Below are 21784 nucleotides of genomic sequence, written 5' to 3'. Positions count from 1 at the left end.
ACCTGCTAGGCAGTAATTTGGAAATACAATTTATCTCACTGTAATTATGACTTCAAACTTCCTGTCAGTTTTGAAAAAATTGTCAACAGTTATATGTACTTTTCAAAGATTTGGTGAATTGATCTGGAGTAGGAGGCTTATTGAAAGTGAACTACATTTTGTAATGTACTGATTGTTAACCAGTTTTTTGCCGTTGGAATTCCAGTTTGGCCTTATCCAAATTTAAGGAAACTTCCTATATGGATTTTCTGAGATGGCTCTGGTACTTCCCCAGATCAGATACAACTGCAGTCTGTGCAAATGACTTAACCTACTTTCTCAGTAAGCCTTTCTCCAAAACTACGGAGATGTACTCAAAAATGAATACTCTTTGATGTTTACCTTTGACCTATTTTCTTGGGTCAGAGTGAATACTTGACTTAAACCATTTATCCAAATGTAAAAGGGAAACTTCATTTAGGCGTTCATTGGTGGCTCCTAGCCTGACCTGATGGCTGTCCATATCGATGACATACATTCTCAGCTTGAATGTGGCTTTTGCGAACACAGTTTCCAAAACTACGAAATTCATTGAGATGTTGTACACGTACAAAATTCACTGATGGTCATGGTGTTTGTCTCCCTTAAAGCCCGAATATGGATTTGTTCTGGATAATATAGTGTTGTTCCTTTATTTACGGCTAAATAACCGCTGATTCCAGTGTGCAAGTTAGCAGTAATTTTCTGCCAAACTTGTGAGTTTCTGAAAACGACTAGGAAGACAATTTTCCAGCATAATTATTGTATTATATTTTGAGGATGATCTTCATAAAATTGTGTATCTATATCACTTGTACTAACCCCTTTTCCCTTAATACTTTTAAATTATAACTACGAAACCAAATTGCATAACACAAGCCCTTTCTGATTTCTAATGATTACTTTATTACAGTGAACAATAAAGAGTAAATGGTTGATAAAAAGGTATACAAGATCTACACATAAGCACAAAAAGATTAACAAGTATTTAACAAGTCAACATTGAGGTAAAATCCACTTAATACAGGAAACATCAGTTTGTAAATGTTAAAAATGATTCCAAAAGTCCATCCAATAGATAATCAGAAAAACTTTACTTCGTATCTAAGTAGATCTATAATAAGTGGAAATGATGTCTTGTTCACAGCACCATGTACTAGGGGATAGACTCAAAAATAAATTGAGCTTTGTTCAAATGTTGGATTACCACAACAGTTAGTAACAGTTCGGCAATGTCATTCAAAGATATGTACAGGCTAACTGGATTATAGTAGCTAACATATGCAAGGATGAGAAGACTGGTAAATATCTCAACGGTCCAATGCAGTCAACTGCATCTGAAGTCACAAAATGTACAGTTCAAATTTCACATAGTGAATCTATAATGCATTTTGTGTCATCTGAAATTGCACTCGCTTAAATACTATGGTTTCCCTCATTTGAGGTACACATGATCACAACAACAAGAAGAACATTCAATCAAACACTGTTTCATACTTTCAAAGAGGCAGTCGAATGTCTGCAAGTCTGTTCTACCCTGGGTTTAGGGCAGGTTTCACAAGTTGTGTTCAAAGTTCCGAGGTGTGTGTGTGTGTGTAATGAGCTAGTGTAGAGGCTCTCCTTCCTGGCCCAGCCTCTACACGTCAGCAGAACACCAGGACCCAGGCATGCAGCCAAGGGGATGTGGACCCGTGCCAAACAAGCTGCACCAATAATTACATGGTACAGGTGCTTCCCTCATTAACATTAAATCACCACCATTCCCTGGCCCCAATTCTGTGAATTATCTCTGTAGAGAAGAACTCCTGGGTAAGAAGACACTGGTAATCAGCAGTCCAATTCTCACAGCTTGTCAGCTCCTCCAAAGTTAATAGGTTGCTGATGACTTCAACTGACGATTTGTTGACATAAACTTTGCTCCCCACTCACAATAGTTATCTCCCTTGTCCCTGTAAGTGGTCTCCTCACACAAAAATGTTTTGCACTTCAGGGAGCTGTTTTGTTTGCCCCACTTTGCTCGAATCTGCCTTGGTTACGGTGAAGGATGCCAAGAATCCCTTCATATTGATGGTATCGTCAGACTTGAACGTCACTAACATGTACTCTCCAGAAGAGGTGAGCTCAGAAGGCACCTGTCAAAAACCAAGGCAACAAAATATTAAGTGAAAAGCCATGTGTGGTTCCACTGTAGGTGAAAGTTACGCACAAGTGTTGTATCTAGTACATCAGAGAAAGATAAAATCACTACAGGTCCATATATTCAGATGTACAATGATGGTCTCTGCCAGACAAGTCACAGTCAATAGAGTTAGTACCCAGTGCATTTGACTTCAATAGTAATTTTTTGTGTCGCCACTACACATTACCATCTAAAAACAGTGCATATGCCAGTAAAAAGCACTGCTCTTTACCAAGTAGAAACATGGCACATGTCAGTAAAAAGCACTGCTTTTTTTTTGTCCTCTACCACAGAAAGAGGACACAGGCCAGTAAAAAGCACTGCCCATTACCATGTAGAAAGAGGACACAGACCAGCAAAAACCATCGCCCTTTACCATGTAGAAACAGGACATAGGCCAGCAAAAACCACTGCCCTTTACCATGTAGAAACAGGACACAGGCCAGTAAAAACCACTGTCCTTTACCATGTAGAAACAGGACACAGGCCAGTAAAAACCACTGCCCTTTACCATGTAGAAACAGGACATAGGCCAGTAAAAAACCATTGCCCTTTACCATGTAGAAACAGGACACAGACCAGCAAAAACCATTGCTCTTTACCACGCAGAAACAGGACACAGACCAGCAAAAACCACTGCCCTTTACCATGCAGATATAGAGCACAGGCCAGCAAAAGCTACTATCCTTTACCATGTAGGTACAGAGCACAGGCCAGTATAAAACATTGCTGCTCTTTACCATGTAAATACAGTGCACAGGTCAGTATAAAACGCTGTTGCTCTTTGCCTATTTTGTCTATTCAGTGCATCAGTAACATTCAGCACCTTCTGTATATCACTGTGTAAATGAAAACCATCACAGAGAGTTGAAAAACCAATTTAACACAATACATATTCTGTTTAGCTGGGAGAAGATGTTTGTAAGGAAATACACATTGTTTGTTTTGCTTGCATCTGGTATGACAACAAAAGCATTCCTGGTTAGGGCTGGGCCTGTTTTCATACAGTGCAAACCTCCACCTAGTGGTGGTGTGTCTAGCTAGGCTGGAGAGAGTGTGATGGTGTTTAATGACTGTACAATTAGTCTGACAGCCACCCCTGTCTGTTCCCCAGCCTCATCAGCATTATCACCCCATTAATTCCCTATTAACCCCAAACCTCCAGGCTTTAGGCAGAAGAACACACACAGGAGGCACACATCCATCTCCAGTTAGACTTACATCAGACAGTGAACCACAGTCCCTGTATGCACTACCCACCCATGTGGGGGGTTGATGACATAACCAGGCCTTGTGCAAACAGATATACACTGGCCCATTATCTGCCAGCAGATCACTGTATACCTACACCAGCTTACATACATGAAAAGGAATTATAAAATAAAGTTTAATAAAATTATGCCCAGACTTCTTGTTTAAAAATTTCATTTTGGGGATATTTTTATTCCTGTTAACTACCCCTCTATATTTTGCATATTTTCCATCAACGCTTAGATTTTTTTCAAAAATTACGTCATCATTGATCTTGAACACCCCCGAAGTGCCCCGAGCCCGGTGAACTGTGTCACTACAGTGTGGGCAAGGTGACATTTACACAGACACTGCATGGCTTCTCTGGGCCAGCTTAGCGCTCCCTCCGCGCCGCTACACCCGCCCCCATTCGGTCTGTTCCCAACATCTCCGCCCCCATTTGGCCACACCCGTTCAAGGATCATCGTTGACGTCACCGCTACAAGCTACTTAAATTCCTGACTGACTGCTGGGGCCTTAAGAAAACAGTACTTTGAAGCCATTTTTAACCCCCAAAGTGAAAGTTTATTATATGTTACTACTACACATGATAATCTGCACATTAAGAAATAAAACCAAAGCCTTTCATGTATCCTTTGAGATGTACCTGTAGTTAACTGGAGGCCTTCAGGCTCAGTCATTAGCTCACTAAGTCACTTTACAAATTTTAATGAGGTCAAATCTCAACTACTTTGTAACTTCAAGGCACACCATGGTTTTAAAACCTGTTCAAGATCAATGATATAATGTTTCAGGTTGAAGTTTATCAACGCTCTGAATATGATTTCTATCTTGTGCAGCAGGCCTGTTTCATTGCCGTGACATGATAAGAGCTGGGACTGAACCAGCATCTTCCTTAGTCTGCGATTGTTCTGATGTTGGGTTTGGCAAAATTTTGTTCAATCAAGGATAGCTCCAAATCAACGTCAAACCACGCTCCATTTAAAAACCTGATGCAGTTACCTGCCCTAATCAAATATGTCGACCATGTCAGGACAGATGTCACCACGGAATTTCGGACCCACATGGCCTAGGAAATAACTTATCCACGTCTTGCTTGCGATAACTTGACAGACAAAAAGATAAGGAATATAAGTGTCTGCAAATTTCATGTCGTGGAGACGTATTTAATCGTTCATTTTTGTCCCAAATAAAAACTACCACGGCAACTCATCAGTTCAGAGGAATCTCGTACTACATCTTCCTCTGAAGAGGATGACTGGTAAACCTAGCGTTATTAGGTTAGTACAAATACATGTGTTGATGTGGAAAATTATGCAACTATGACATGTGTAGACATAATGGAAGTGATGGACACATGAAGTGATCAACCAATGCACACTTGAGGCTCTACCTAATCCCTGGAGGATACTCTGTGGGAATGTTGTGAACATGTGTATCCCTGCAGGATACCCTGCATGATCAACATAAACATCTATATCCCTGGGATATCCTGTGGGATCAACATAAACATCTATATCCCTGCAGGATATCCTGTGGGATCATGAACTTGTATATCCCTGCTGGACACCCTGAGAGATCAGCGTGAACATGTATATGACATATGTCTTACCTCACTGCCACAGAAACGACCCAGCTTAACAGAGCTCTCTTCCTCTCCATCATACACCTCTACCTGGTCATACCTGTCACAGATAAACACAACAGTAAGCTTGTAATACAGAAATAATACCACACAACAGTAGATTTACAATAATGAAGTAAATACCACAAAAATAAAGTATAGTAACTCATACAATCTTTTGCCTAACTATTTTGGTCACTTTGATAGTTAAATTACAGAAAGAAATGATGCATGGCCATATTAAGATTTTTTCACATAAATACACATAGGAAAACCCAGCAGAAACATATTCCAAATTTTTATGGCGTCAAAAAAATATTGAAAAACAACACTCACGAGCAATCTCCTTCGTCCTCCACTTCAAACTCCAGGAAGCGTAGGTGCACAACAAAGCCCTTAGTGGCCTCAATGATCCACTGGCAGTCCTCTCTATTATCATAGCGTTGACCTCCATACTTGGCATGGGAATATAGCTTCTGATCACTAGATGATGCCATAAGATGGCCACCACACACTGAGAAAGACAGAAAACAAGAAGGCCTATAATACAGAGATCAGCTCACTGAAACATGCACTCTTATGTCGATAAACTTGGTTAAAGAATTCACTAGCGATGTGCCATCCTAATCCATGCACCAAAATGTAAGTATGTGATGTATGCTTTTTTAACGTTAATATACAGATAACTTAAACGAAATACATCAGTACTACTTTCTGATGAATGACCCAAGAGTGAAATATTTGTATACTAATGCTGTGAATGAATTATGTATGGAATGATGACCTGAATGAATATGTACAAATTGATGATATGAATGTAATAACTGTATGATGATGATGAAATTCGTATATCTTGATATGAATATACATCCTGATGATCTGAATTAATCCTTGTGATTTAGATTTACCTGTAGAATGTTCAGCGTTAAATCCATTTCTCTGAACACTAGCATCTGAGTAGAACTTCATAAACATTTTGTTTGAGCTTGACATAATAGGTGGAGGTATTTTATTGCCGCAATGTCGACCCAAACTTCGCGCTTTGGAATCATCTCCGTCATAAACCTCGATGTGGTCATAGGTACACTCCTGGTGTGGCTCCAGGTCAAAGTTTGTGAAGACGAGTTTAATACGATGTCCCATTTTGGTGCTGAAGTGCCAGATACAGTCTTTACGACTTGGGTACAGGTGCGGCCAATTGGGACTGCTGATCTCTCCTTCAGGCTGGATGATGTTGTGCTGACACCCACCTGTAAACAGTATCACCAGGGATCCACATTTACCACAGGTAACCAGTATAAGCTACGACATTCCCACGCTTGATTCAATACATACATGTTTTAATACAGCACTAATGTATTCAGAAAGCTTCGTGTGTTTATTTTTATTTCTTTAACTGAATTTTCAATCCTTTTTTGGAAACCTGTAATATTTATACCACATATTCTTTCTAGACTTGGTTTGGGCACATATGGGACCGACAAGTGAGCTATAGAAGTACTCTTATAAGTACCAAATCAAACTGTAACTGCACACAACCTGAATTTTTTCATCAAGATACAAATCTATGTATGGTGGTTTTTAAGCAATGATTAAAAAATGTAACTGACTTGTTACACATAGCTTATTACATGTTATAATTGTACAAATTGAAGGCCACTTCCCTGTTCTTACCTTCTTTGCAGTCATGCTTGTTTTCATGTAGAGTAAAACCATTATGGCAGGCACATTGGTAACTGCCCAAAGTGTTTTTACAAACATGCTGACAGCCTCCATTTTCTATGGCACACTCGTCCTTGTCTGAAAAGAGAACAAACAAAGGTCAAAGGTCATCCTTATGAATTCTTACTATCATATACTATTTCTATCTCTTACTCACATATTTCCCGCAAGATAGATAATGAAATTAATATTTCTGTTGTTTAAAGCTATACTTTTAATAGGGGTCATATCTTTATTATGTTTTTTACTGTGAGCTCATTTTTAGAATATTTTTTAGTTTTTCAGCTGTGAGCTCTTTCTTTCCTGTTTTTCAACTGCAAGCTATTTTTTTTTGCAGTGTTTCAACTGAAAGTTTTTCTTTTTCTTCCATTTCTCAGTTTCTCTGCAGCATGCATTTCACTGTACTTGCCATTGGTTCACATGCTCACAATATCATAAGTCGACAGAGCCAAAACAGTGCATAATGACATTGCTTATCTACAGCCCTGTCGCTTGTTTATTAAACTGCTGTTTACAGGAGACTGTTAGTATTCTAACCTATCAGAGTTATCCATCAGGCCTCTAATTAACTGATGACATGAACAAGTGCCTGGCGGCTCAGCCACTCTACAACCCAATCACCACTGATTAAACATATTTTGGGAAAGCCTCGAGGAAGGTATTTACATTGTCAAGTCAAAAGTTCAGCTGTTACCATAAATGGGTGCCTGTAATTTCCAGGATACTGCTATAAGGTTATGCTCCAGGTTAGACATGCATGCCATCACCTTGAATCTAACACCCCATTAATATGTGTGACATATGGAAGGTGTTTGGGGGGGGGGGGGGAACAGTACATAACTTCTGTATGTATAACATCTGGATTGGCTTCTGTGTAATCAGGCCTCCTGGGGCAACTGTGGACAACACCTTTCCTTTTGGAAATCTTTATGAATGAGTGTCAACTAAGAGAATAGTGTGCGTCTCACAGTGCCAGCACACACCACATACATGTGTGTGGAGAAGACTGATGGGCAGGGGTAAGAATCTGGTCAGTGTTCATATAGTACTTTCAAGCCCTCCAGCTGACCAGCCAGTCAGCATACACAGAGCTAGGCTACTGCCACCACTCCGCTCTATTACAGAATTACTGCTATTGTGTTCAGTCAAATTAGACTGCCAACATGACAGGCTCATCAAAACTGGCCGCTACAACCACTGTCTCAATTACAGCGAGGGAGCCTAAGGGGCACAAGTCTATTACTTCTGGGGTAATTTTTCCCTAGTCTCACAATGACACGGATGTCTCATCGCGCTCTGGCCCCAACCCCGAGGAACACCAGGAAACCAGATTCACTACCATTTAACCCTGTCCTCTAATTTAGCCACTACTCTGAGAAAATTCCAGAAATTAAGTCTGAAATTCCCTCATGTCCAGCCTGGCCATTTCGTGGCGATTTCATTTGTGCGTTGATATAATAGAGCTCCTATTACCATGGCTGTGCCACCATTAATTGAATCTATAACGAAGATTTGAGATCAACCAGGCTGGCCTAGAATCAGGGGACTGTTTAAGAGGTTTAAGCTGTAATCCTGTGATAGTTTGAGTTGACTGACAAGGCGGTTTGGAATGGCAAGTTGTGAACCTGGCATGTTACTGGGGTGCATGGCAAGGGTGGTACAATAGGCCAGAAGCTGGTTCCCAGGGCCGTCAATAAGGGAAGCTGGAGACAGAGGAGGGCGTCCGCAGGGCACACATACACCCATCACCTGCCACACAATCACCTATATCAATAACATACTGAGCAAAGCCCACAGGGCAGAACACACATAGATGTGCCTGCTCGGCTCCCACATATCTACACCTCTCCAAATCAATCCTTAGGTCTATGTTGTCCCTGTGGCTGATCTCATCAATCACAGAGAAATGTACACAATCTATAGTCAAATCTTCACAGGAATCAGTAACGGGATATTTACCATATCTCTCCCAATTCATGATTTCAGAAATACTCTGATGGTGTTTTTAAGAGCAAGGCTTACAGGCTACAAAGAACGATGCTGAAGCTATCACTTGCACCCACAATCTATCCTTCAGACCAGCTCTGGCCCCTGGCCAATGAGGATGTTTGTTTGAAGTCGGTGCTTGCTGGTTTGAATGCAGTCTGATTTCAGGATGTTTGTCGTGTACCATACCTGGATAGGTGCGCTGATAATACTGACAATCCTCATACAAGTGAAAGATTCGTACATTTGGTCTCATCCAATCATCCCATGAAGTTATATTAAAATGATTTATTTGATAATGCTCTACTTTTTTTATTGTGATTGCAAAAATTCACCACATATGTCTCTCTGTAAAGATTCTGAGTGGCCTTGTAGCATGGTGATAAAAACACATTAAAGAATGTCAGATTCAAACTTGTACTCTTATTGAAAATATGCTACAGTGGCCAGCAAATATGACATTGTCATTCGCATGTACCAGCATCTGCGGAGATTTACATACCTGTGAAGAAGACAGCGTTGAATCCTGTTTTCTCTACAGAGTTGTCAGAAGTGAACTCAATCAGCAGTGTGTTGGACTGAGACGTGATGGCCTGGGGTAATGTAGACCCACAGTACACCCCATGGGGCGTAACTTCAGTTCCCACTCCACTCTGCATCTTCACTGAGTCATACTCACAATCATGCTGTAAGTCAAATCACAGTATTTTAGAATTCAACATTAGCTTGGAATCAAAGGCTTCCTCAGTACAATAAAGCACTGATGACAAGAGGCCCATCATCACTGTCATCCAGAATTGAAATTCAGCTCCTGTGGCTTGGATGTGAATTGTCAGATACAGTATTTGTCAGACGCAGTGTTTGTCAAATACAGTAGCTGTCAGACACAGTGGTTGTCAGATACAGACTGGCTGTCAGATACAGTGGCTGTCAGATACAATGGTTGTCAGATACAGTGGCTGTCAGACACAGTGGTTGTCAGATACGGACTGGCTGTCAGATACAGTGGTTGTCAGATACAGTGGCTGTCAGATACAATGGTTGCTTGCGGACTTTGGTTGGTTTTCTCCACCCATAAATTTGATTGTCATCGTTTCGTGGAAACATTCTTGGAGGGCATTCTTGGTTTGTCAAATACAGTGGCTGTCAGACACAGTGGTTGTCAGATACAGTGGCTGTCAGATACAATGGTTGTCAGATACAGTGGCTGTCAGACACCGTGGTTGTCAGATACAGTGGCTGTCAGATACAATGGTTGCTTGCGGACTTTGGTTGGTTTTCTCCACCCATAAATTTGATTGTCATCGTTTCGTGGAAACATTCTTTAGTGTGGTACAAAACACTTAATACATAAATAATATAAAACCAAGAAAACATATAACAAAGTATCTTATATTACTATTAATATGCTACCATAAGTTATTAATTTTCACTACAGCGTTGGCAAACAAAAGCTTGCCTGAAATTGAATGACTTTAACAAAAAATCATGTTGTTAATAATTCCTGTTGTACATTTTTCTTTCACTGGTCCAAATTTTTATCAACTTGTGCAATCTCAACTTACATTATTGCCCTCCAAGTCAAAGTGAGTGAAGTTTAGAGTTATACGGTACTGGGGTCGAGCCACAATTTGCCAGACACACGTCTTACTGGGAGGGTAAAGGTCAGGGTAAGACGGGCTCTGGATGGTGCCGTTAGGGGCAGCCTCAATATATCCACCACAGGCATCTGGGAAACATATGACAAAACCATTACTATCATCAACTATGAACGGATATGAAATTCCACATGACTACACTGAATATCACACATTCTGATCAAGTACACTTTAGAACTACTGCAGAGAAAAACCATCATCTACTGTTGATAGCAGTAAAGTTCCACAAATTTAGACTGTCTAAAATTCTATTTAAAACAGTACACTGAAATAGCTCTTGTTATATTCATATGCCCCATCTTCAGAGAAAAGTGGACAATATACATGTACATACTCAACTAACTACAATTTTTATCTAAGGTTCATAAGAATATCATACAGGGAAACTAATCAGGAAACCAGAGTGAGCGCACTGTATGTGGTCTGGTATCCAGGATTTCTATTGTATGTATCGCTGATGTAGGCTCAGCATCCATATCCGTCACATTTAACATTAGCACTTAGGCTAACAGACAGGAAGAAGTATGGTTGAGTATAACACAGGGCAATAATATGAGGTAGACGTGTGTAAGAAAGTCTGGGGTCTGCTCAGATGTTAGATCATAGCCCCTGAAAACCGGTTCTCAGAGGGGAGGTGGATTATTGTTCCTCTAGGTGGCAATGGGTGGAAATGTCAGACAATTCATGGTGTGACAGGAAACCTAGCGGCCTCCACACCACCAAGCAATAGCAAAGGTTCAGTATATACTGGAACAATGCAAGAGCCTCTTTAGCCTTAAACAAAGTCCACTTTGTCAGTGGAAGACAATTTTCTCACCTGGCCTGCTGTAAACACAGATCTTTTGATAATGTGTCGAGTTTACAGTAGTGGACAATTAAAACTTAACCAGATTCGTCAAGTTATGGAAGGAAAACGGGTCAAGCGGTACTGTGCTAGTGTTGAGTGTTGCCCTCCCACGATGCCTCCCACAACTCATCATATATTCTTTACAAAACAACCTTATATATCAGTAAATCTTTAAGGACACATGAGGTCATCTCAACCCCATGTTACCTTGACAGTGATAAGTGGGTGTCAACAGGTACAGTGAGAAAGGGGCCACACACTTCACTGCCTGTGCATGTTCATTCAGGTAAACCACAACACAAGTCCTGAAGAAACCCAGACCTCTCCCTCCCCCTCCAACAATCACACACAAACACACACCACACCACTCACCACCATATTCTGACCCAGTTCCACACCTGGGCTGAATGAAGCTACGAGCCCAATACTGTCTCATTCACAAACTAACAACATTTACAACCCAGACAACAAATGCTAAGCAAGCAATTTTTTTTAATGAATTTGACGTCAGTGTCGATTTTGAGCTTCTTCAAAGGATTACATCCCAATCCTTGACAATATCAGCCTTTCTCCAGCACCTCACTGCCAGAGTCACACTTTGCGTTCAATCTACATAGCATGTTAAGAAACCTGCAGGTGAGCGCAGCAGGACATAATTGAAGATTGCTTTGTCATGTCAGTCCATTCTTCACCAAACTGGCTCTTACCTTCACACTTTTTGCCATCAGAATGAAGCTCGTATCCAAGTTTGCACTGACAGGTAAAGCTACCCAGGGTATTCACACAGAAATGATCACAGCCGTGGGCATCTGTCTTACACTCATCATATTCTGAAATCAACACAGTCACTTAAACGTCACACATCAAAATCTCAAGGAAAGAGTACAAAAAGTGCATGATTGGTCTGTACCTCAATCTTGCAATACACTGTTATGCAGGTTTGTCTACTGCTATTTTTTCTTCATTTTTTTTTAAAAATCAAACATTACCTTTAATAAATGAGGCAGAAAACCCCGATTTCTGAACGGACCCATCCGAGACGAATTTGACAGTCATTTTGTTCTTGGTGGACTTGAGGTCTCCTGGTACCTTGTAGCCACAGAATCTGCCCAGAACCGGAGAGTCTTCATCATGCCCATCTCGTACCTCTATGTAGTCATACACACAGTCATCATGGTTCTCGATCTGGGAAAAACAATACAGGTGACACAGGATGAGAACACAGAATAGACTGGCTGCAGCAAGAACACAAACAAGACTGGCTGCAGCAAGCACACATACACACCGATTCAACAGCAGGCATATAATCCTGTAAATCCTTCTGGAAATGTTAACTTTTCTAACTGTAAAGATTTGTACCTCACAACAGATTTCATTTCCAGGTTTTATACTCAGATTACATACATCCAAATCATTATTTCACATCTGGAAGACAATGAATAATATGTATATTCAAAAGTTGTACACAGACAATGTCAATGGTTGGATGATGGTTGATGGAGGACAGTAATTGCTATTAAGCGTCAAAGGATGAAACATGTAATACTGATCTTGGTTCCAGAACGGTAGTCATGTCACATGTAATATTGATTTTGGTTTTAGAACGCCAATCACGTCACATGTAATATTGATTTTGGTTCCAGAACGCCAGCCATGTCTTTATTACGTTAAGTAAGTAAGTTAAGAAGCACTTACACATGTACACTGCCATCAAGGCAAAATCAAATCAATTTACAACAGTTAAATTTCACCTGACTGTTCCTAATGTCATGAAATTAGGAAAAGCACGGCTCAAAAGACACATGAGTGTTAACATAAATTAGAAAAAAGTGGCATATTATGAACAGTAGCTGAAGTGGACAAGTGTTAATAATTTACAGTGTTGGTAGACAGAGGATCAGCCTAACTATAAATATGACATGGCAGAAGCTGTCCCAGGCTCTACAGTCTGTGAGGTGTACAATTTACAGCTACTTATGTTGATAGCTAGGGGCACAGAGAGATATAGTATGGGTGAGCACAGAACCCTTGGGGCTGGTCTGGCTAACACCTGGTCAGTATCAGCCTATGTTGACCAGCTGATGTAGATTGACCACTCTCCATCTCTCATACCCAGCTACTACAGCAACATTCCTCAACGCCAACATGGTATTACAATACACAGAATGGAGAACAGCTGAGGGACTTTATCCTAGTTTGCTGTAGCCATACTGCCTACAAACTGAGCCATCTGCTACTCAAAACAACACTAATTGGTGTTATTGCTTAGGCAATGTTCTATTTCTAATAAGCTGCTGTAGCTGTGTAAGAAAAACCCACAAATGAGTCATTAATCTGTAAGTATTAACACATTTATCCCCCTGACTTATGTCTGCTACAAGCTCATGTGGATATAAAGTGACTTAGAACAAGAAGTAATTGACATCAGATTTGTTACAGGCTATAGCAATATAATTAATCTTATTTTAAAAACTGAAAAGGCAAAATGAATAGACTGTGGGCTATTTTGGTTTACAAACTGGTTTATGGGACTGTTTCAGGATTAAAACAAAAAGAAAGATGAAAGCTTTATTGTATGTGAAACTGTAAGCTCTTAAAACTTTATCTTTTGAACTGTCACTTTAATGTGAAATAAGTATAATTTTTGTCCTCAAAAAAAAAAAACAAAAAAAAAAACAAACAAAAAAACAAAAAAAAAATAAATAGACAAATCCACACGGAAAATCCATGAAGTACAAATACATAACCTTTGCCTTCAACTGATTTGCTACCACCTGAGAAAAATACTGAAAATGATCTTCAGAATATTTTTTTTGACATTCAAAAAGAGCTCTGCTGATAATATGGTTAATATGGCTGCCAATCATCAGATGACAATAACATGACCTGTGTCAATCAGGTCTACCTATGCTCTCACCTGACAGGTCTAAACTACAAAACAGATAGGCGTGATCTACACCTGAGGATGTAGTCTTGTTAATAAAAGCTGAATGTCAGTTTGACATGACACACAACTTTTCAGGGATGACTGTCTACAGACATTTTCAGGTTTTTCACTTATTTTCACCCTTTTTCATAATTGCTGGCCTGCCTTGACTCATTAAGATATGAATTACATAAATATAGACAGACATCACATAAAGAGAATTACAGTTATCAGTTTTAGATCAGGACAAATCTAGGATTTTCTCCCATTATGTTTTTTACATGTGTTACTGTAATTCAACAAGTACGAGTTACAGCACAATGCATTCAAAACACAAAATGAGGATAAGTATGCATGAAGACACTCGCATTGTTACCATGTCTGTCTGCATTAGTTTAGAGTTCTGCACAATATTCAAAGCCTGAAAAATAATTCATCTGGTACATGCAACACGTTTGTCTAATTAGACATGTCTCACTCATTAGACATGAGTTAATGAACAGTGATAAAAAAATAACACTATCAAAAGAAAACAAGAGCGCTCTGTCAAACAAAGACATATTTGTGACAATTGCAATGATGTGTATTTTGAGTTGATGCAAATCTCCAGAGCACACTGTTATGTGTATCAGTACTGTAGGGTGGTTCTTTACCTCAGAGGACTGGAACTTGAGGGCGACCTGATAATCCTCTGATACTGTGATTTTCCACACACAGTCTTTGTTGGGTTTGTAATCATCTGGGTAGTTGGGACTTGTAAGCTGGCCTTCATCTTTCCTGATATCTCCACCACAGATAGCTGAAACAGTAACACAGCAGGTTAGAAGACTAGGCAACCATAAATACTTTGGTTTGTCACTATCATAAGCTATCAAAACAAGAATAAAGTAATGATGTTAACTGATTTATATTCAAAATTTAAAAGTATCAGTAAAATAAAATTGTCCGACGTTTAATCAGGAACAAAACTGTATCAGACAGTTATATGGGCTAAACAGTTACTTTCCGTGTTCTAACAGTAACAAAGCAGATGTTAAAACTTGAAGTGTTTAGGTTTGAATATTCAAGGCTCAGCGAATCTGAAAACAGGGAGTCATTTATTTATTTATTTATTTGATTGGTGTCTTATGCCGTTCTCAAGAATATTTCACTTATACGACGACGGCCAGCATTATGGTGGGTAGAAACCGGGCAGAGCCTGGGGGAAACCCACGACCATTCGCAGGTTGCTGACAGACCAGGGAGTCATAGTGATGGCTATGTTCATCATGCCTCATTCATGGCCTTTGTTATTTCATCCATGACAAGCTACACTCACTTTACCACGCAAAATTTAAAACTTCTGATGATTTATCAACATGAATTTCAAATACCTCTTTAAAAATTTGGAGCTTTCATCAGGCACCACTGCACCTCTTTTAAATAGGATGTTAAACACCCTGGAGGTAGACAGAAAATTATTAAAAATGTCCCTCATTTTCCCTTTGCATTTTCCCAGATGCAAGACTTTTCAGAATCTAGACTGTGGGCTCCCATGGCAACTGTCAACTTTACTGTTGAAATAATCAAGCTTTATGTCAAAGTGCTGAATGTCAGAGATAGTACAGGCAAAAAGTAGCTAACCATTTTAACACTAATTCTTTTACAAGAACATCCAATTAACCAACTGCAAAACAAAATCTGAATTATCCAGAGACAACAGTACAATAAAGATAACAACTGAAGACAGCACCCACCTTCATAATCAGCCGTGAATCCTTTCCCCCAGGGCCTGGCTGATCTATACTCCAGCCACATACGACTATCAGAAGAAGCCAAAGTACTTGGAATCTTTGATCCACAGAAACGACCTGACAAGCACATGATCCAAACAGCTTCATGAATACACTGAAATTTCCATAAATAAAAATACGGAAACATTGGACAAAGAGAATTTTTATTTTATTTCATTGTGACACGAAGAAGAATGCAAAAATTACCCAATAATGGAGACCGTACATAGAAACCATCTCTCACTTCCAGGTAATCATGCTGACAGTTGTGGGATTCTGGGATATCGAGAGCGGTGATGTTGAGGACTATTTTCTCTCCATGAGTTGCTGATATCCTCCACTGGCAAATGCTGTCTGATTTGCCCTCAGGGGAGTAAGAGAAACTGCCGCTGGGTTCCTGGAGAGTTCTACCACAGCCTGAAACACCACACACAATGTACAAATATCATCTGGAGAGATCTACCACAGCTCGAAACACCGCACACAATGTACAAACACCATCTGGAGACTTCTACCACAGCCTGAAACACCACACACAATATACAAACATCATCTGGAGACTTCTACGATAGCTGAAACACCGCACACAATATACAAACATCATCTGGGGAGTTCTACCACAGCCTGAAACACTGCACACAATGTACAAACATCATCTGGAGAGTTCTCTTACTGCCTGAAACACCACACACAATGTACAAACATCATCTGGAGACTTCTACCATAGCCCAAAACACCACACACAATGTACAAACATCATCTGAAGACCTCTACCATAGCCTGAAACACCACACACAATGTACAAACATCATCTGGAGAGTTCTACCACAGCCTGAAACACCACACACAATATACAAACATCATCAGGTTTATCTGATTATGAACTGTCAAAATCACATCAGTAAATGTCAATATCACATCAGGGACTGCACATTTAACAACATGATAGACACCTGAATTAAATGAACATAATAATAAGGTAAGTTTTCTACTCACTAGGACAGCTGTAGAGTTTATTGGCCTGTCGTATGTCCCCTGGACTAAGGCGCACTCGCTGGCCGATCTCTGGTCTGGTAAGGGTGCCAGATTTCCTCTTGGGAAGGATTGTGTCCAGGTAGCGAAGTCTGGCAAATGTGTTTCTGGCATAGTGCATTATGCTGCCGTAGTCATAATCCTCTCCTAATGAGTTCACTTCATCTTTTGTCAACTCGTTGAAATTATATTCCTGACCTAGTAAAGACATTAACATACATCTTGTAAGACCTATCTCACTTGCACAGGGACCAAAGCTACAAATATATCCCTTAGTCTTACAATACATGGTAGTTACAATAATTTTATGCAAAGGCAACTTTGGACACTACATGCAGATCTGAAGAGTCCTATGTGTAGAAGGATATATATATATATATATATATATATATATATATATATATATATATATATATGTATGCATACAATATACATGTCTTTCACTGTGAAATTAGTGGCAATAGAGAAAACTGGCAGTCATGTGAGACAAAACTAAAAAATGTCATATCAAAATATCAGTGCTCTATTCCCAAGAACAACGGAATCAAACACTGAGTACACTGTTTTTTATAAAGTATTGCAAGTTCACATGCACCAATGACAGGTACATGGTATTCAATTGAGCATATTACTGTCACAAAATAATATGTTGATGTATGTACATAGCTTGCATTTCCAGCATCTTTGTTAAGATGTAAAATCAGCTTAAATTCATAAACACCAGCAGAAATCAGAGACATAGCCGGTGTAATTTCTCTTCAGCAAATTTTAATGACATTTTTCAATTATGCATTTTAATGAAACAAACTGACGGCAGATTGAGTCAAATCACAAGGATACTGGTAAGTACAGATGATTAATGATTATTTATCAAGAAAAGCTGCTGCAAATAGACAATTTGATTTGGAGAAAGTCATGTTAATGCAGGTCTGGGCTAGTTCCCAGAGATAGTAATCATGAAGAATTAGTACATGTATTAATTATGACAACAGGTATCCATTTCCGACAGCTGTTAATTAGCTGCAAGAGGACTGGCTGTCAGTAACTGTTGTTCATGTCCAGGCCATAATCCCCACGACCAGGGGAGCTGTTACCAGCTCGTTTACATCAGTCCCCTGTCATTGATTAATGGGCTGATCCTCATTCAATTTTCATAAGCTCACACTGGAGATCAGAAAAGTGACAGCTACCACCAATACTGCTGATTCTGTGAGTCTGCGAACCAACACCTATTTTAAGATTTCCCCGGAGTGCACAGCCACAAGGATGCAGACAATGCTTTGAATGCTTTGAACGTTTATTTAGTCTACAGTAATACAACACTACCTCTGCACTACTTGCACAAATGTAAATGCAATTCCCGAAAATTGGTGAATATATGGGTAGGTTGAAATATAATGCTGCTAATTTCCTAATGTCAGCGAGGCTGGTGTGAGATGTTATTACAGCTGAATGGAGAGGCCTGTTTACCAAAGACAACTCATAAAGAAAGTGTCACTCAATTTAGGGCCAGAGTGGAATTACAGAGTGACATCTGTAATTGGTTACATGTCTCACTGCTAATCTTGCCTCCAAGAAAGAAAAAACAAACTTCACAGCACTCCTCAGGTTACACCTTAAATCTAGAAGGGGGAGGGAGGGGGCTTTCCCCATAGTCCACCTTCAGTGACACAGAACCTATGCTCAAGGTCAGTATATCAGAAGAACATCATCATACTTCGTCACAAAGTGACACCCTGGTGAAATAGGACCCCAGACTGAGTGTGTATGCAAGATCCAGACTTACTGTCATAGCTACCTTGACCTAATGTCCTGCCAAAGGCTATACCCAGTAGCACCAATTATCAGCCTCAGAATCTCTCAGGATGTATCTTTGGCAGGTAAGTTCCCTGATGAGAGGGGATAAAAAGGGCTGTGTGCTTCCTAAAGTATGATAGAGGAGAGATAAGTTGATTACATGGTGACTCCCAGGGTTCCATCATGACCTCCAAGGGCTAAGGTTAGGTATAATGGGGCAGTACAGAAGTGGGCAATCCCAGCAGACAGTCAGCCCTATTCTACACCCATGAGTTATGGTATAAACCACTTTACTTTACCTCCCAGGACTATCTTCTGACCATTGGGGTCTGTGGTTTATCTCTGTGGAAGTCACAGCCTCTTAACTGTCACCCCCAGAGACTACAGCACACTTAATACCACCCAACTACAACAGGATGTAGACAGTTCACTACATACACATACTGTATTTTCCTCTACTAAGGAGACTCACTCATAAGGCACTACAGCTGTCGAAAGAACTATGCACTGATAAGTCTGTCTGAGAAGGAGGTGTCCAGATAAGAAAACTGCCGACACCAAAACATTTAAGGTGGCATTGTCTGCTGTTGTCAGTATAAAGCTTGGTTTCAAATGGAAATCAGCATAATGTGACATGTGTGGTCTTCCAGATTGATCACCTATGCTGTAAGGTAAACCATGTTTTTTATGTATTTCACCATACACCAGCTAAAATGGTGATTAAAACGAAAACTTGTTTTTGGGAGTGTCTGTCCAGAAGTTTCAGCATTTTATTTATTTATTTATTTGATTGGTGTTTCCCGCCGTACTCAAGAATATTTCACTCATATGACGGTGGCCAGTATTATGGTGGTAGAAACCAGGCAGGGCCCGTGGGGAAACCCATGACCATCCGCAGGTTACTGCCAGACCTTCCCACTTACGACCGGAGAGGAAGCCAGCATGAGCTGCACTTGAACCCACAGCGACCGCATTGGTAAGCGGCTTCTGGGTCATAAGGCTGTGCTAGCGTGCTAACCGACTGAGCCATGGAGGTCTCCTTCTGCATTTTAAGAATTTAATGAAAATACATAGTTTTATTAGCTGTACTATCTTCTTTCACATCGAAACATAAATTTTAAGCCATAGCAAAAAGTTTAGCATTATCTTTTAGTAAATATACTTCAAGATAATGTGACAAAGTCAATGTTGATACTCTACATGTTTCCTACTACCGGGCTATTTCTTTGTGTAATTCAAAGCATGAAGTGAGGCTTAAAGGCCAACAAATTGTACCATAATGACTCTTGTGTCATACAAACATCATGAAATAAAAGCTAAGTGAATTAAATTATGACACAAGGCTTTCTGCTCCTCAGCCCTGACAGCTCATATATAAGGATCATTTAAGATTACTAAGGATAAGCAAGTCACAGTGTTTAACCCTGGATGACCCCACCAGACGGAGGTACTTGTCTAACCACATGGAATAAACACAGCCCCACTACAGAACATAGCTGATCTGCCTCTCAGCTCCATACATACTGCTTTGACACTTGAATGAGTCACAAACTCAAAAATAACAACATGTATAAAATTGAGCTGGGTTTCATATTAAAGTTTGTCCCATTTTTGGTCAAATAGATGTCTTCCAGACAGCTACATGAAACTAGCTAAATCAAGCCACAGATGAGGTCTTGTGACACTTAACAAGAGGTGCCTTTCAAAACCCGTTTGCATAAGCGGAGAAATTAGATCTTGTGCGCTACACAACTCTCAACAAAAATAGGGTTTTTCAGAAATGATTAAAGCATGGCTGCCTTGATCTGCATATAAGGCATTTACAATATGAGACTGATATACACAGCCAACATCTGTGCTGAGTATGCTTCGTTTAATGCTTACAGTCTTGTGACAGTGACTGTGATATGTACACAAAACATTGTACATGCACCACGTCTTGCGTAAGGCTGACACTGTGACATTTCTGATAGTGGATAATAGATACTAATGCAATGCAATGTAGGCCAGGGGTAAGGGTGGGTGAGAAAGTGGTTACACAGCAACAAGCATTATTAGTGAGAGAGCTGGTATTTGAGGTCTGTTACTAGGAACTACCATTCCCAGGCTTGTATGTGGACATTATTACCTCTCCTCTTACAGGTCATGGTTACTTTGTAAACATCCACTCTCAATTATATAGCACACCTAAACTGTCTGTTGTATGTCTAATCTGTGTGCTGATATCTACTGCAGAATTCCCTTTCATTTGACTGACTGTTGACCTACTTCAGGTCTGATGTTATCTCTATCATTATGTAACATCAGCAGAGTTAAAGCTGGGGATTTCAGTCTCAATGATGCTTGGGAAAAACTATGTCTACACATAGGGTAAATGAAATATAATTCCATGAAAATTGATAGTGACCGCACTGAAAAGTGGCTCTGCACTGCATTTCTAACATGCAAACCATCTGGAAATCATCAAATGCTTTTAATTACACGAAATTTTTTAACCTACAAAAAGTTATGTTTGCACTACAAATTTAATACCTTGACTAATCATATTAAGAGCACTGAAATACACATTTTTTGTTTTCTCTAAGTCATATGATGAGGGAGTCATATTTCACAGAAACCCGTAAGGTTTCCATGGTGGAAGGCTAGCTCTGTACTTACTCTCTCAGTAAATGGCAAAACATTAGAGTAGATGCTTGGACATAAAACTGAGGACAATGACCCAACGGACAGCTCATATATTTAACTGACAATTTATTCTAGAACTCAAACACAAACAAACACAAACAAACTCCAAGACCAGAAGGCAACATTTGTCTTAAGTACACAAACACTCATATGTGTTTGAGTGTGAGTATTACTTTCTTGTTGTGCTTTCAATATCACAGTATCACTTTTTTTCAATATCACTATCACTGTTTCAATATCACAGTATCACTGTTTCAACATCACAGTATCACTGTTTCAATATCACA

General features: G+C 39.8%; 1 protein-coding gene across 3 annotated transcripts in view; it reads right to left on the bottom strand.

Moving 5' to 3' along the window:
- Positions 1 to 826: 826 nt before the first annotated feature.
- Positions 827 to 21784, bottom strand: part of LOC135482123 (tolloid-like protein 1) — a 29447-nt gene continuing 8489 nt past the window's right edge. For 2 of the 3 annotated variants that reach the window (XM_064761967.1, XM_064761968.1), the window contains exons 6-18: positions 16980 to 17213; positions 16191 to 16400; positions 15948 to 16061; positions 14865 to 15010; positions 12275 to 12470; positions 11993 to 12115; positions 10346 to 10509; positions 9283 to 9466; positions 6747 to 6872; positions 5981 to 6322; positions 5409 to 5586; positions 5061 to 5133; positions 827 to 2150 (exon numbers count right to left, since the gene is read on the bottom strand). In XM_064761967.1, the coding sequence (XP_064618037.1) occupies positions 1983 to 2150; positions 5061 to 5133; positions 5409 to 5586; positions 5981 to 6322; positions 6747 to 6872; positions 9283 to 9466; positions 10346 to 10509; positions 11993 to 12115; positions 12275 to 12470; positions 14865 to 15010; positions 15948 to 16061; positions 16191 to 16400; positions 16980 to 17213 (2258 nt within the window). In that variant the 3' untranslated portion in view covers positions 827 to 1982. The remainder of the gene's footprint in view (positions 2151 to 5060; positions 5134 to 5408; positions 5587 to 5980; positions 6323 to 6746; positions 6873 to 9282; positions 9467 to 10345; positions 10510 to 11992; positions 12116 to 12274; positions 12471 to 14864; positions 15011 to 15947; positions 16062 to 16190; positions 16401 to 16979; positions 17214 to 21784) is intronic. The other variant, XM_064761969.1, reaches the window with a different exon arrangement.

Source organism: Liolophura sinensis, chromosome 1, assembly GCF_032854445.1.
Source record: "Liolophura sinensis isolate JHLJ2023 chromosome 1, CUHK_Ljap_v2, whole genome shotgun sequence".
Classification (NCBI taxonomy): Eukaryota; Metazoa; Mollusca; class Polyplacophora; order Chitonida; family Chitonidae; genus Liolophura; species Liolophura sinensis.
The sequence above is the reverse complement of the archived record's forward strand: the minus strand, read 5'-3'. Positions and strand labels throughout refer to the sequence as shown.